This window comes from Vespula pensylvanica, chromosome 3, assembly GCF_014466175.1.
Source record: "Vespula pensylvanica isolate Volc-1 chromosome 3, ASM1446617v1, whole genome shotgun sequence".
Taxonomy (NCBI): Eukaryota; Metazoa; Arthropoda; class Insecta; order Hymenoptera; family Vespidae; genus Vespula; species Vespula pensylvanica.
In genome coordinates this window covers 4,581,351-4,598,763 of record NC_057687.1, presented here as the reverse complement: position 1 = coordinate 4,598,763, position 17,413 = coordinate 4,581,351, and the positions used below count along the sequence as shown (strand labels likewise).

The window sequence follows — 17,413 nt, the reverse complement described above, 5'->3', positions numbered from 1 at the left end:
TTATCATAATCTTTAATACGCTTGATTTTTCCTTTTTTTTTTTTTTAAGATAACGATTAGCAGTAGAAAGATACCCTCGATTTTTCTCGTCTCTTTCGTACTATCCGTTCGTTAATGACGACAGACGCGTTAATAAAAGACGCGTTCATTAATGACGATGGATTAATTACAACGACATGCTCGTTGCGTGGAAATGGCGTCGAGTTTTTCTGATTTATTTTTTTCTTTTTTTTTTTTTTATACGCCTAGAGATACATACACATACAAGTAATAGTAGTATATAGAGTATGTACATAGGAACGAACACCGAGATTTTTCACGGTACGCCGTGGGACCGCAATTTCAGGAAATCTTCGGATTGCACAGGCGGAAGAAAAGTCTTTTATCCGGCTCTTCGAGATTTCCCTTCGTTTTCATTATTTTTTCTTTTTTATTTCTCTTTCTCTCTCTCTCTCTCTCTCTCTCTCTCTCTCTCTCTCTCTCTCTTTCTCTCTCTCAACTACTAACGCCTTCCTTCGCTTTTTCTGCTTTTACACATACATACACATACACTCTCGATGGTAATTTCTCTTTCTCCTTCTTCTCTTCTACTTTCTTCAACTCTTCCTTCCTTCTTTCCTTCTATTTCTCTCTTTCTCTCACACCCTCGTCTTCCAGCTAGTAGCAGCCATTTCCCTTTTACGATTTCATTCGCGCACAGTACGGAAAATAATATTTACCAGGCTTTTTAAGTCTAACGCGTTAAATCGCGGTGCCACGGATTACACGTTTAACGACTTTTCTCTTTTCCGCAACGCGGAAAGAGAGCGAGTCTTTTCATTTCAAAACGGAGAGACCAGTCCTCACAGAAAGGAGCTACAGACGAGAAAGTAGTGCGATTGAGTGTGAGAGAGAGAGAGAGAGAGAGGAGGAAAGAGGATGGAAGAAAGTTGAGAAAAAAGAATATGCACGACTTTAAACCCTTTGATTCTTTTCGCAAAACGAATGCCTATGATCTAACATGTGTTTTGCGAATACGAATGCTTTCAGCCGATAGCCACTCCAGTCCCCGACCTCTTTTTGTTTCAGTCATGGAGAAAAAATTATTTTACAAATTGCAAACTTCGAAGCACAGAGTTCCCTAATATATTCGAAGATATAAAAATAAAAAACAAAATAAATACTGTACGACCCTCCAAAAATCCTCCTTCTTCAACATATTTTGAACGTTATTACTTCCTCATCATCGATACATTATCTACTACATCTTATTGTCAATATTTATTGAAATGTTCGAGTCACTTTCATGTGATCCTTAGGAGATACAGTATCTATCGAGAAAACATATAAATCATTATCCTTATTATTATTTTTCTCTCGTGGATATATCGTTCAGATAAAAATTTTCTAATCGTCTTGGACCTTGTCGCAAAGGATAGTTCCTTTCAAAATCCGATCATTTACATTATATTTCATATATATATATATATATATATATATATATATATATATATATATACGTTACATACGTCGCGAAGATTCTATATAAATCCTTATGATATATTACTCTCTAACAATGAGGCTCATTGAGATAGATCAATTCTATCTTTCACGAAACTAAATGACGAACGATCGATTCTTTCAAAGTTTAAATCTTCCAAATGAAAGAAAGGTTTCTCAGGAACTCGAAGGAAAATGCATTTTAAAGGAGATCAATCTTTTGTCAATTATTATATAAAACTTTCAGTTTTTCATTTTTTTATACAGATTAACAATATTTTTAAAATATATATATATATATATATATATATATATTAGAACAAGTGTTTCTTGATGTTGAGATTGATACAAACATTATTTTATTTTTTGATGCAAAATGTAGTAGAAAACAGATGGTACAAATGATAAGTCGTTTTTTAAAAACTCCTAATCTCCGTTTGCGAGATACTCGGATGCTGGAAATAAGATAAGACCAAAAGAAATGATAGGAAAAAGAGAGACAGAAGAGAGAGAGAGAGAGAGAGAGAGAGAGAGAGAGAGAGAGAAGAAACGTGCACGATTTCAAGAATTTTATTCGCATCGCATGCCAGGCTCCACCGGTCGAAAGAATATTTTATTTAAGCTTCCTGCTATACCTCCGAAACGGCCCTCTGACCACGAGATACACCCCAAGCCTCAGGGTATTCCTAATTTTCTCTGGCAGACGCCGCTGGAATCTTAATTATGGGGAAGAATTCGTGGGAGTCCAAAGCAGGCTTACTCCCTTCTCTATCTATTTCTCTTTCTATCTCTGTTTCTCTTTCTCTCTGTCTTTTTCTCTCTCGTATAAATGCACAATGCTTTTCTTTCAAATATGAGTACTTTCGAATTCTTTGACGTGCTCCGAGAAAATCAAGAATCGTATTTTCGAGGATCGTCGCTCTGGTACGTAAGGGATACGTTACTTATGAAATTTCTTTGATATATGTATGCGTCTGTATATCTCCGTAATAATATTCGGCAAGTGGGGGGTCGTATAGCCTTAGAATACGTGCGATGCATGCTTCCAACAGTCAGCTGATTCAAGAGACACGTTCCTTAAAGAAGAAGAACTGGAAATAGGTCGAATCATTATTCTATCAAAATCTACATTATATACGTATATATGTGCATATATATATTTCTTCTTATATATATATATATATAATAAATAAAATATGTTATATATAAAATAAATAAATATACTTTACTTCATATTTATTTGATCGATTAAAGTACATATTTCATGAAAATAAATGTCCAATGATATTTACTAGTAAAGAAAAAAAAAAATTTACAAAAGAAGACCCATCGCTTGATACTAACGTTGCTTCAACCTCGCTTACATTTCTAAGAAAAACACGAGTTTAGAAGACGAAAAAGGTAGAAACGGTAGGAACGAAGTAACACATTCTTTTACTCGTATACTTAGAGCGTATTTGTTTTATACTCGTACCTTCCAAGGGCTGTTAGCCTTCTACGTCGTTGGACGAACGACCAAAGCTAAAACTTACTTGTTCCTCGTTCTACTTTTTTTTTCTTTTCCTTTTTTTTCTCATCTTCTTCATCTTTCTTTCTTATACTCACTTTTTTTTCGGGTCGGTAAAATTGTCTTAACGAAACGCAATATAAAACTTAACGCCATCGTCTCGTTCTACCACGAGCTGATCTTTAATCGTAATCATTGTTCCTAAGTTGTTTCCTCTTTAATCTTTACTAACTTAATTGTTTTCTTAATGTTACAGGGATTGCAGAGTCGTCAGAGATCCACAAACCTTCAAGTCAAAGGGCTATGGATTCGTGTCCTTTGTCAAAAAAGCGGTAAGCGATATTTTTCTTTTTAGGAAAAAAAGAGAGAGAGAGAGAAAGAAGAAAAGAAAAAAAGAAAAGAAAAAGAATGTTAGCACCACTTTAAACTTTACCGCTGTAACCACCACCCTTTTTTTTTTTTTTTCTTTATCAATCAAAAACTTTTGGCAAAGATTAACTTCTTCCTATTAGAAGAACTCGTTGCCGAGATAATGAGCGAACTTGAACAAAAGAGCAGAGCCTCGGCGACGATCGTAAGCGTAGGACTTTACATAGACTCTTCTTCTAAACAAAGTTATCTATCGATCATCGTTCCGAATGCACACACTCTCACATGATATATATACATACATATACATATATTCGCACAATATCGTCATCGTATATGCTTGCTATGACAACATCGTTTCAATGGCGATACGGCACCTGTTCCATTTCGATGCAAACAAATGACGAAGTTTACGACGATCCATAAAGATCGAAATCGTGAGAAATTAACAGCGTCAAGTTGAAAGTTGGAACTGGTCTTTCGATGTTCGATCGATGGAAATAGTAGGGATACGAAGGGATGGTTGGCCAGAAGCAGAACGTTGCTGGCGGAAGCAGCTTCAGGGTTTACAGCATCGTTCTTGGAGCAGAGACTAACAGAGAGAGAGAGAAAGAGAGAAAGACATAAAGAGAGAGAGAGAGAGAGAGAGAGAGAGAGAGAGAGAGAGAGAGAACGATAGCGAATGAGCAAGCGAGTGAGCAAGAGAGAGCAAGTCCGAGTTTTACTGTACCCCACCAAAATCCGCGACGTAAATCACGACGAAGTTAGATGTACGGCTGAGTAAAAGAAGGCTTTCCCCCGTTTATGGCGAGGTTATTCGTCGAGGCGGCCGAACCCGGAGGTAGAACCTTCTCTCGTTTCCCCTCTGTTTTAATGTCCTATCGATCTGGACCACCGCCGGCACCTGACTCACACCCACGGTATTACTATTGCCGAAGTATAAATTTCCCGGGTGTCTCCGCTAACCTCTAGGAACACGCGAAAATTTCTCCTCCTCCTTCTCTCTTCTCTTCCTCCATCCCTTCGTTTCAAGCTCTTCTCTCCCTCTCTTTCTCTCTCTCTCTCTTCTCTCTCTCTCTTCTCTCTCTCTTCTCTCTCTCTTCTCTCTCAACCACTATATCCTTCGAGCACCGGATACACGTATCTAAATCGCGTACTCTGATCGCACGGCCAAACGACATCCCCTCCAAACTCTTTTCTGTGATCTACTACTACTACTACTTCTAGTAGTAGTACTACTACTACTACTACTATTACTAAAACGAACAAAAATACGAATTCCTTGGATTCTGTACTGGACGCTACTCTTCTTTTCCGATAGCATCCACATTGTCTATCTTCTCCCTCTTTCTTTCTTTTTAACGAACACGATACGATATCCCTTCTTCCTTTTTCTTTCTCCTCTTTCAACGTTTTTAAATTGTTGGAACGATCGAAGATTTCGTTCAGTCTTAAAGAAAGAATTTTCTCCCGAAAATCTTTTCATGGATTCGATGAAGGACAGACATTAAGCCACAAAAGAGAATCAAGAATTCGAAAACAACTTTTTTCTAAAAAGCCACGTAAGCCGTCAGTAAGCAACGGTGCTCATAGCAAACTGATATGACTTAGTAATATATGCAAAACAGTTGGGTGTCGCTTGGGTCAGAAAGCTTTACGACTGATCGTTGATGTCTATACACAGTCGTCTTTTATATAAAGTTGTAGGTTGAGTATAAGAATAAGATAGCTAGAGTCTAACAAATTCGAACTGAACGAGGACTTCAAAATGTAAATCACAGAAATAAAGAGAGAGAAAAAGAGAGAAAAAGAGAACAATATTTAGTACTATTACGACTTCTATACTTGTCCTTATTATATAATATATAATAAAATAGAATAAACGATAATAATTGGTGATAAAGATAATAACATGGCTATAATAAACTTAAGAGAGAATATTGTACGGAATGAAAAATAGAGAGAAAGAGAGAGAAAGAGAAAGAAAGAGAGAGAGAGAGAGAGAGAGAGAGAGAGAAGCGACACGTTGAAGGTGGAGCTCACTAAAGGAAGATGGAAAGAGAAGGAAGAGGAGGAGAACGTTGATATCGACCGGAGTTTAGAATCGGCTTAGAGTCGAGCGTTCGGTCTCGCGGTCTATCTAGGCTAACCGCGCGAATGTGCGGCATCATATCGGGAATGGAAATTCGAATCGGAAATACTTTATCCCACAGGAGCACGAATGTCGTGGGATAAGGACCGTGGAGTAGTGGGAAAGTGGTTAAGGTGTACGACTCTCCAAGAAGAAGGAACGAGAAAAAGAGTGGGAGAGAGAAAGAGATATAAGTAGAGAGGTTAAAGGTGGAAGAGGAGCGAAGAGAAAACTCCCGAGTCCTTCGAATGGCGCAAACGGTGAGGCAAAAGGTGGGGGTTGCTTGCCACCCTCTTTTCTCCAACCACGCGTTTGCGAGAAGCTTTTCGACGGTCAACCCCTTCCGCTGGAATTTCTCAATGGCGGGAGTATTTTCAGCCATCTCTTCTCTCTCTCTCTCTCTCTCTCTCTCTCTCTCTCTCTCTTTCTCTTTCTCTTTCTCTTTCTCTCTCTCGTTCTCTCTCTTTCTCTATCTTTCTCTCTCTGTCTCTGTCTCTGTCTCTTCTTTTCTTTCGTTCTTCTTTTCTCTAGCTCTCGGCCTCTTTTTATCTCATCTTTTCTCAACTCCAAAGCTTCGTCCAAGCAGCAGTCGAATAAAATAAAGACGAGGATTATTTTTAAGTCTCTTTCTCTTTCTTTCTCTCTCTCTCTCTCTCTCTCTCTTTCTCTCTCTATCTATCTCTCTCTCTTTCTCTACCTTTTTCTATCTTTCTTGATGTTTACCATTCTTAAAAATTTTTTTTATCTTGACCTTTTTTGAACATTTGGAAATCTCAAGGATATACCAGTAGTTATTCGTGTATATATGTGTATTCTATGCAGTGTTGTCTTTTTTTCAAAATGTATCTTTTGTTACAAACTTATATTTACGTTTCCCAGGTTCTAGTCGGTCACGATTCCTTCATTTTTGTTCCATTTTCTTCCTCCTTCTTTTTTCTTTATCGAGAAAATTCTTCCTAATTTTTCATTCGAATTGTACAATAGTCGTCTATCGGATAGGCCAGCACATTCGCACACACATAGAGATATATGGTTTGAAAGGTATATTGAAGTAAGGCCATGACCGTTTTGTTACCTACTCGAGAACAAATAGCCTGGCCACGTGGAGGCTCGTTTTCCCTTCTATCCTTCGTCATAAAGGGTAGCGCCTTTTCTTCGAGAAGGGAATTCAAAGCAGCGATGGGAAACACAGCAGTTTGCCAAGGGCAGTTCTTGGGAAATGCGAGGAATCGGAGGTACGATTTGTCGAATGGAATTCCCTCTCGAACTAACGTATCTTCGACTCGATCCACTTCCAACCCTGCCATTTTCGAGGGTAAAAGGGAAGGGACGTTACTTTCTTACGATTTACTTTAGCCACTTAACGAGCTGTCCCATCAGTCCGATTTAATTCCTTCGTCCTTTGTGCGTCATCGTTTCCTTCTCTCTCTCTCTCTCTCTCTCTCTCTCTCTCTCTCTCTCTCCCTTCCTTTCTTTTTTTCTTTATCTCTTTACTTCTCTTCGCGTACCTTAGATTCGATAGTCGTAAGAGAACATTAAAGGACGTCACTCGCGCGAAAGGTATAAACGTTAACGTTATTCCTATTTCCACGAAGAAGCCGGGACGGTAAAATTTTTCTCGATCCGCTTACGGCGTGCTTTTCTCAAAGCAGAGCAGTAATAAATAAAAGTTACGATCGGTGTCCTGCGTACTCGGAGTTACAGCCGTTTGCCGTTGCTCGTAACGCGGCTTTACTTCTTACGTTTATTCCATTTATCCCAACCCCCTTTTGCACAGGCGAATCGTTCCGTCTATCGAAAGCCGTTCTCTCTCTCTCTCTCTCTCTCTCTCTCTCTCTCTCTCTCTACCACCCACCTTCCCCCACCTTCTTCTATCTCTCTTTTTTTCTCTCTTCAGAACTTATCTTTCTCAAAAGCAGCAATCTTAACCAGTCTATCTCGACTATTTCAAAGAAGAAAAAATCCTGCGTGCTAGAGTTTTCTCAATCTCGCTTTATTTCATTCTATAGCTTGAACCATTTTACTCATTAACATCCATTGTTTCAGGAAGCGGAAATCGCCATCGGTACCATGAACGGGCAATGGCTCGGTAGCAGAAGTATTCGAACGAATTGGGCGACTCGCAAGCCGCCCGCACCAAAATCTGAAGGTGAGTCAAGGACAATTGAACCTCAATCATTACTTTTCAAACCTATGTAACCTAAAACGTAACTAGAATCTAACTAAAAATTAAATCGTATCGATCGATAGAAATCCGGAAAAAGATTTAACTCTGTCTTATTTCGATTAAGATGAATCGAAGAGAAGATGAATGGAAGAGAAGGAAACGAACAAATAAGGGGAAGAATATTTTTAAAAAATCTCTCTGAGTAGAGGAAGCTTCCAATTTCTTTTTAACTAAAATAACATAAAATATCGGTCGATCAAGGAGAAACGATAGTAACGATGGAGATGGAGAAATGGGGGGAGATAAGGAACGAGGGATATCCGTCAAAGGAACATCGTGTTTATCTCGAAACGCGGTTTACTTGATGTGAATACGAATACCCGCGTGGAGTTAAATTAAATATCGCGTAGTCGCGTTCACGCGATTGCGGAAATTTCATCGACGCAACCGGAATTCGATTAGGTCGACGAAATTCTATAATTCGCGCAGAAGTAGATGCGCATGATCGAGTCTGTCGTCTATCCTCGCCTCTCTTTCCCTCTCTCTCTCTCTCTCTCTCTCTCTCTCTTTCTCTTTCTCTCTTTCATCGTTGAGAGTTCGAAAGGTTTGCTCGTTTTCCTTCTCTTTTTCTTTCTCTCTTTAATACTAGCGCGCGCACTCATAGCGTAGATCGTTCGCTCAGAAAGCTTTCACTGTGCCATTCAGGAAAGCTCGAAACGGCTTTACCACGAACGGTTACTCTGCAAAAGCGGCCTCCGCAAAGGCAGCACTCGCCGTTCGAGTGTTTGTTAATCGATATCTCGAGATGGACTCGAGAGCCTTTTTTCAAACGGCAGGGCCAAAAGAGGCAAGGTACACACCGACCGACCACCCGACCGACCGACCAACCGACCGACTGCCTTTTCGATTTGCAACGATCTAGTACTATCGTGTTGGATACTATGTCGTTGGCTACAGCGATCGACTTTGAGAAGTTCTTTTCCTTTTATCACTAGAGGAACCCCTATCGCTCCACGACACACGCCTCGCAAAATTTTAAACTTCCCTCAGCTCGAATCTTTTTCCTCGTTTGTCGAAAAAGAAAGAAGAAAGCCCTTTGGGAAAATCTCACTCCGACTTTCAAGCATTTCCTAGACGTTCCTTACCACTTAAAACTCGATGAAACTTTAACGTTTAAAAAATAATTACTTTTTGTGTTTTCTTTCTTAACGTCAGTCCATTTCAAATTTTATGAATATCCTATCACGTAAAATCAATGACAATCATCATCGTAGGGATTTCGATGATATTTAAACAATAATAATATTTGTCAACGATGTTACAATAACAACGAATGATGAACAATCGTGGTATAATTGAGTTGTAATTCAAGTAGGAGCGCTGCCATAACAACCAGAAATATCTATCAACCGTGTACATAGATTCGTGTCATAGGTACTCTCGTTGATTATATCGGAAAATATCAATATCAGAAATGTATTAAATGACCTCAATCGCGGTAAGTTACGTTTGAAAATTAGTATGGTCATAGGAAAGGATCCTCGGAAAAGTACAAAAGCCTTAGCTAAGGAAGAAAAGGGGGTAGGGTAGGAGTACGCTAAGAATTCAATTGAAGTTATGAACTAAACGCATAATGAGCTTGAAGGTAGCACTCCGAGAGCCAAGTAAGTATTATTATATTATCATAAGCGGCTCTCCGTCGTCAGGCCACGGACCTCTCCTACCTCCGGAGAGAGTTAGCTCCGACCCCTCGACTAACTAATTTCATTCCCCAAGTCTTTAATTAGTATTCGTCGCGAAGCGTCCGAACTTTTTCACTAGACTACGAGGGCGAGGAGGAAAAGAAAGAGGATGAGAGATCTTCCGCAGCCTCCAACCTCTTTCTTGGACCCGACCGACCGTTCAACTGTATTTGCATAGACCAAATTCTCAAAAGCGAAACTTCCTATTTCTTTACCAGACAGCCTCGTTTTCCTCGCCCTTAACATTTCCTTCGAAAATCTATTAGAATATTTCCATCGAAAGACTAAGAAATATGTTCCTCGATCGTACGAGTAACAACGAAATATCTATTGAAATATTAAGAAAAGGATATGGAAGTAAATTACGTAAGACCGAATCTTTCTCCTACAGAAACGTCGATAATGAACAGGAACGAGCGATGTTACGTCATCCACCGGATGAAGATGTAAGAAACAACATCGTCAGTGATGGTCGATGGAAACAGTCGAAGCAGGCTTGTTCTCTCTCTCTCTCTCTCTCTCTCTCTCTCTCTCTCTTTCTCTTTCCCTCTCACTCTTGGTGAATAGATTCGAAGAGAAGAGCAAGTTCCGAGTGCAAGTTTATCGACTATCGTTTTACTCCCCTGAATTACACGTCGGAGTTTATATGACTCCAGACTTCTCCTTCGCTCTTTCTCTCTTTCTCTCTCTCTCTCTCTCCTCTCTCTCTTCTTTCTTCTTCTTACTTTAGTATCTCTTTCCAAGAACATCCTGGCGATTGCGCCAAGGCTCATCTACAAATCCAAAAGCCAGTGCACCATAGCCACCGCGCCAAGATTCATCTGCATATTTTGACGTAATAGGAGGAACGCGACTGCAGCGAGAGGTCTCTTGCATTATACATTCTTTAAACAAATCTCGACTCGATGTAAGCAGTCGGAAGTTGGTTTAACGCAGGAACACGATGATAATAATAAGAAGATAGGGAAGTACATTTCGTGCGAGCCAATTTCTTCGAGGGAAGAAGAAGTTTCGATTATCTGGAAAGTGTGCCGTACTCTTCTCCCTTTCCCTCTATCCTTCCTTTGTCTCTCTCTCTCTCTCTCTCTCTCTCTCTCTCTCTCTCTCTCTTTCTCTCTCCTTCTCCTTCTTTCTTCTTTTTTTTTCTTTTATCGACTTTCCGTTAACCGTGATTATCGGGAAAAGAATAAAACTATCGAGAGAGTTAAAACATATAAATTTGCCGGTCTTTATAAATTTCGATTATAGTTTAGGCTCCGTTCTTTTTAAAGATTCACGCTTCGAAAGAGTTTCAATAACTTTTATATAAAATTTTTATCATAATTTTGATGACCCAACTTTCTCATTGAACGTGTACTTAAATTAATCAATACTTTTTTATTAATTTACTTTTAATCGTGTCGATCGATTGTTCGAATCTACGTCAAGTAAAGAAAGCGAAAGAATAAATTGTCTAAGAGCGCTGGGTTCAGAGGACGGAAAGGGTAAATAGAGAAGGAGGATGAGGTCGGAAGTGAGCAACCATTTAATTTGACTGAGTCCCGAAGTTAGTCGGCAACTAGGTCAATATTTTATAGCTCTGGCAATTAGATAATTTTGCGGCCGGGCAAAAATATGATTGCTGGCGTGTGAAAGGACCAAGTTGGGCCACGGGTTAATGTCAAAAGTTTGTATCCGGTATCGTCCTCAACGTGTCGAATCGTCTGTCTCTCTTTCTCTCTCTCTCATTCACTTTATCCAACTGTTCAACCAATCTCATATCGTTTTCAGTCAACGTAATCGCGCCTATTCATGAGAAAATTCGATAAAAATATAACATCGAGATTTTTTATTCGATTTTTACTCTTCCCCAGAATACATAATTCGTTATAGTCGCATCAATAAACCTTGCCAACTTTCCACCCCGAGATATAACTTAGGCGACGACAGTCGCGATCGACTATCTTCGGAGCCAGGCACACACGCGCATATATATATATATATATATATATATATATATATAGCTAGAGAAAGAGAGAGAGAGAGAGAGAGAGAGAGAGAAATGCATAAAGAGGTGAGTCGCCGATACGCACGCAGGTGGCAAACGCAAACTTAACGCAATGTTAACGCACCGGAAGTCCAGTCCATCACGAGTGACGTAGAGTCGACGTGTAGGCATTGAATTAACAACAGTCCGTTTGCGAGGGTTAAGTGTCGAGCCGTGTTGGAAACACATGGAATATACTCCCTGGCACTAAAGTGCGCAAGAGCCAGTAGTGAGCTTGAAAGGTCCGTGTTTAAAGTGAGAGAGAGAGAAAGAGAGAGAGAGAAAGAGAGAGAGAAATAAATAGATAGATAGATAGATGGACAGATAGAGTGAGAGTAAGAGAGATAGATAAATAGAGAGAGAGAGAGAGAGAGAGAGAGAGAGAGAGAGATGCGCGAACAGTCTACTAATACACTTCATCGTGTGCGTGATGCAGTCGATGCGGCAGACTGTCTACCTACAAGTTCTATCGCAAGTTCTATCCAATCCCGGCCGTAGTAGTTAAAGGCGAGGCAAGACGAGAAGTCCAACTGCCCCTTTAAATTCACCCTACAGCCATCCGCATCGGCTTACGGCCGCCACGAGGGAGAGACCACCCTTATCGCTACGCGCGGGCCTTAACATGTTGTCGTTAACTACACGGGGAGCTTCTATCGTCGTGCCTCTCTCGTTGACGATTTTCACAGGGAATAAACGAGACGAGTAACTTCCGTGGTATCCTATGAGGATGAAAAGATAGTCACAGTCATGTATCAATATATATATATGTGTGTGTGTGTGTGTGTGTGTGTGTGTGTGTGTGTGTATAATCCACATCATAATAATGTCGTTTTGTTTCAAATTCTATGCTCTTTAGAGAGTATCATCTTTCACATTTTCGTAATATTAATCATGAAATGTTAGCCGATATATACGTACTTCATCGTTTGACGTTGAATTTATTCCCAACGAAATATAATTCAGATTTTCTTTTTCTTTTATGTTTTTTTTTTTTTTTTTTTTTTTCTTTTTCATTCTTTCCTGCTACGTTTATAACTCAGGTAATAGTCTTAACATTGGAAAACAATGGATAGTATTTCATTCTCACGGCATTCGTCATTTTTCACTGGAGTCTAGTCTATTCGTCCCTTTAATTCTTTCATTCAAAAAAGAGAAACAGAGAGAAAGAGAAAGAGAGAGAAAAAGATAAAGAGAGAGAGAGAGAGAGAGAGAGGGAGAAAAACACAGAAAGAGAAAGGGAGATCGTGTACGTGCTATCGAGCAGTTTCATTTTTTTGTTTCGAAAACGTGGTTCACGGAGTACCAGAGACAAAGGGAAGGTCCAAACGCGACGACACCCGCGGCGATTATTTTTCGATGCGATTCCATTAAGCCCGATTTATCAAGCGACATCGTTCATCGTGCCTTTGTATTTCGTCATATTTAAAGCACTCATAGCGCGTTCAACATAGAGAGAGAGAGAGAGAGAGAGAGAGAGAGAGAGAGAGAGAGAGAGAGAAAGGGAGAGAGAGAGGTTTCCTCCACCTCCAACAATTTTGAAAAACGTGCCTCCAGCTCTTGTGTCAATTCAATACACGGTCTCGAACGTTGAAACGTTCACAAGCAACGATAATTACTTTTATGGCCTAAAGGGCGGGTCAAGTACACTTTCCCCATCCCCCACCATCCTCCTCGCGGCGATATGCACGTCGAGTGCGTGTTTTCGTGTGTTTGCAAATGCGTCTATACGTTGCTGAAACACGAGGCTGATCGAATGAAATGTCAACAGACGAACCTGCTGGCCAACCACCGAACCTGTGCACTTCACAATCCCTCTCTCCCTCCCTATCTCTCTCTTTCTCTCTCACTCTCTCTCATGCTGGTTCGATCTACCATCCTTGTCTCCTCTTCTCCCTCTCTTTCTCTCTTCCTCTCTTTCCTTCTCTAAAGCTTTATAGACAAACATCGACGAGAAAAGGAGAGACCGTGTTCCGCTTGTTGCATCGACTCCACTCGGTCGATCGTTCGAACACAGAGACGAAGAGTTTTTGATTGGCTACACGTATCACAACAGCCCGCGGCGATTCCGGTATACGTCGTGGGACTGTGCAGTGGTATACTTTTGAAACGGCATGAATAATAAATTAGATGGAATTGCTCTGAAATTGGCGAGTTTTCTATATTTTAACGTGAGAACAAAAGAAAAAAAAGAGAAAGAGAGTGAGTGAAGAGAGTGAGAAAAGTGATTCAAACGTCATCGTTGTGGGTACTTCTACGTGGTTTCGTCCGATTGCTGATCGTGAGCTCATGAAGCTCGAGCCTCCTTTTCAGAACACGAACGAACCGACAAAATTGACTTCGATCGGTTCCTCGCCTCGTGATTGGAGTTTATAACCATCGTCGTTCCACTGTGGCGCCGATTGTTCGACGAAGTTAATGCATTGGTGTTAGATACGTTTCGAATCTCTCTCCCTTTCCATCTTTCTCTTTCTCTCTCTCTCTCTCTCTCTCTCTCTCTCTCTCCTTCTTTTTCTCTTTCTTTTTCTATTCGTACATAAGTCCATCTAAAAGCACATACTAACCAAGTATATACAATATGGTAGAATCGTGTGGGTGGAAAACTCTGGAACGAGAGACACGCTTCGCGTGGGACAGCAAATTGAAAATATAAAGCTGGAGATCTCGTGCTTGTGGTTTTCGACAGGAAAATCCGACGATATGGATGGCGCTTAGACGGTTGGAAAAGCTTCTACTGTTATTCCAACTTGATATCATTAGATTTTTAGACGATTTCGAAGTGAGGACAACCTTTAGGGATTATAAAGTAAACTTTATACTTAAACTATAAATCGTCTTTACGTATTTATATTGATATTGGTATTATAATAATGTTCCTTTATAACTTTTATGAGAAATTCAAGTTAGTCTACGTACTTCGAGAAAGAATCCATTTAAAGCAGATGGAATGGAGAAATAGTTAAATTTGATTTTGTTGACGGAACATCGAAGAGAATAAAAGAAAGATAAAATAATAAAAGAAAAAGGGGAGACAAACGGATAGCGTAGGAGCTCTTTAAACCTCTTCGAATGAAGGACTTGCGATTCCTTCTGCTCCAGTATCCTCCGGGTCAGCCTGACTTCCTGACTCGGTAATGCAGCGGGATGTAAAACTTTCGGACAGAATACGAAATCCGCGCGTGATTCGAATTAGGGGCATAGCTCGTTGCAAGTTCGACGTAAAGCTGGCAGAGCTCAGGCGAAAAATGCGACATACCTTAAGAAAGTTATTCTTTCTCTTTCTTTCTCTCCTCTCTCTCTCTCTCTCTCTCTCTCTCTCTCTCTCTCTCTCTATCTATCTATCTATCTATCTATCTATCTCTCTCTCTCTTGTCCCAAACTCTTTCGTGCATTTCTAGCAACAAATTGAAGAAAATTGGCGGGTTCGTTATTTACGATTGATCCGGAGAAAACGAAGCTAGGATACTCAGCTTTGCTTCCAAACTTTCGATTTCTTTCTTCCCTCTTCTATTTCTATTTATTTTCATTTTACGGTTCGACCGAGCATGAAATCCTACTAGATAACAGAAATACAACAGAGAAATAAATGAAGATGCCCATCTAAAAGACTTTACTACGAGAAAACGTCGTACTATGTTACTCCTAGTTACACCTGTTCCATGATATTTCCTTCAAGATATCTACGTTGAGATCCGATCGTTCTCATCTTCTCGAAGACAATCCTTTGAATTAGTTCGAATTAATTAGAGAAGAATCATCCGGCGAGACGACGATCTCAACCACTAAGATATCCACTACCTTTATCGATCATCCTAGTAGTCGGTGGCGTCTCGAGGTCGCCATTATACGACGAATTTTGGCAGTGTACTTCGTCCACAAAGTTACATAGTCCACTTCGATCGTACATAGTCACGATATACGTCTTAACTCGCCTAGCCAAAAGTCTCATCTTCGACTTTAAAAATCCGTCAAAGAGTGCGATCACTCTTCTTTTTTTTTTTCTTTCTTTCTGGAAAGAGATTTTTACTGGTAGAGATGACAATCTAAAACGTAAAATCATACTATGTAATGTATGTGAACTTTGAAAAACTTTTCCTCTGCATTCAGCCTGCAGTAATGTTACTAACATTCTAAGGCATATCATCCACCACCGTCCTTCTTCGAAAGCGTGATGTTTCGAAGGCTGACTCGTGCAGCTAGAACACCTAGAGTCCCGTAGGTATTGTTCTCGGAAGTGCTTGCACTCGGGTGTACTTCACACCAGAAACTATGTATTCTAGAGCAGTCGTCTGTATGGTACGATATCCCTTGCTCTGCCTTTTCTACTGCTAAAAAAGTAACGTGACTTTGCACAAACTAGTCTTACCTTTGAAAAGCTTCATTTTATCTATAGAGTCGATTAGATAGACAAAAATAGAAAACAGGAATAAAAATCAGAATCAACGTAAATACGTATATACGATGATATCAATAACTTTCGGAAACTCTAGAGTCTATTTTAGATCCAACCGAAGAACAAATTTTTCGAATATCCGAGACTTGATCGTCCACATCGACTTTAACTTTTACCGTAAAAGTTTCCTCACGAAAATTTTCTCTAGAGAGATAGAAAAAGAGAGAGGCAGAGAGAAAAAGAGAGAGAGAGAGAGAGAGAGAGAGAAAGAAAGAGAAAAAGACCGACCTCTCTTCCTTGGTAATTCGAAAATGAAAGGAGACTGACGACACCTAGGCTAAAATTAGATTTCCGGAGCCCGAGATCGATCGAGTTTACTCAGAAGAGAAAGAGAGGCAGAGGGAGGGCGGGAGAGAGAGAGAGAGAGAGAGAGAGAGAAATTCAGGGTGGCGTGTACGCGTATGGTCGGCCCCTCGGTTCAATCCCAAAAACTTTGACGATTATACAAATCGTGTCGATAAACCTACTTCGTGCCCGCGCAATTTCGTCCCAGGATTTCCGATGTAAATCGGTGCTCGTTTGTCCTCGACGACGACGACGACGACGACGACGACGACGACGACGACAACGTCTACTTCAGAATGGTTCGACCAATCAAGGCCGTACGTCAGTTTCAAGTAGTACAAACACACGGACGAAATTGTATACGTTTTTACATGGTAAATTTGCATGCCTCTGTGAATTGACTGCAATGGTTGAAAAATCGAGTCAAAAAACGTAACACCAGTTTGTATTTGCGGACAACTAATGGTTCAAATATCGTGTTCTTTTGAAATCAAACACGTTGTCCAATACGTTCTCGATACATTGCCTGTTTACGACAGGCCAATGCTTCCTCTTTGGCTTTTTAGCAAAGGAAAGAAAAACATTTTGCTCTCGAACTCATTTCCTTTTCTCGAATACTCCACTTCGATTCTCAATGACTCTCTTGCTCGAAAATAGCGCTACTCGTGTACTCCTACGATGAATGTATATATATCGTATCATTAGTGACTATAGCAGAGATTTGCTTTTTCCACGAAACGTTCTCGGACTCCCAGTGTGATTCGTTCGAGTCAGCGACGTTCCAATCCTTCGTTTCACTGCTTCTGAATCCGTCGTTTGCAATCGAAGCACAAAGCTAACTGCATGTACGAGAGTGAACATACTGTGTACACGTTGCTCCATGTACTATATACATGTTCTTGAAAGGGAAATTGAGAGAGAGAGAGAGAGAGAGAGATGAACATATAGACAGAAACTAAAGAGAAGAAAAAGAAGAAGAGAAGGAAAAAAGATATTTAATAAAAAGGATGGACTCTCTCTACTTATATACTATACATATATATATATATATATATATATATATATATATAATATCAACATACACGCAAACATAGAAACTTATACATCAAAATTACTAATAACGAGAGCTGACCGAATTATAAGAGAGAAAACAAGACAGACAGTCTTCGGAGTAAAAGTCTGACGTATAATTAACTCGGCATACGAAATGAAATTCCTGAGGGTTGTGGCTACGCCTACGTACGTCAGTAGAGGTAG

The 17,413-nt window shown here is 40.0% G+C and overlaps 1 protein-coding gene across 8 annotated transcripts in view; it reads left to right on the top strand.

The window, feature by feature from the left end:
• LOC122627623 (nucleolysin TIAR) overlaps positions 1-17,413 on the top strand; it is a 386,513-nt gene that overhangs the window by 342,748 nt on the left and 26,352 nt on the right. For all 8 annotated transcript variants that reach the window (XM_043808893.1, XM_043808891.1, XM_043808897.1 and 5 more), the window contains 2 exons: positions 3,243-3,318; positions 7,533-7,635. In XM_043808893.1, coding sequence (XP_043664828.1) covers positions 3,243-3,318; positions 7,533-7,635 — 179 coding nt within the window. The remainder of the gene's footprint in view (positions 1-3,242; positions 3,319-7,532; positions 7,636-17,413) is intronic.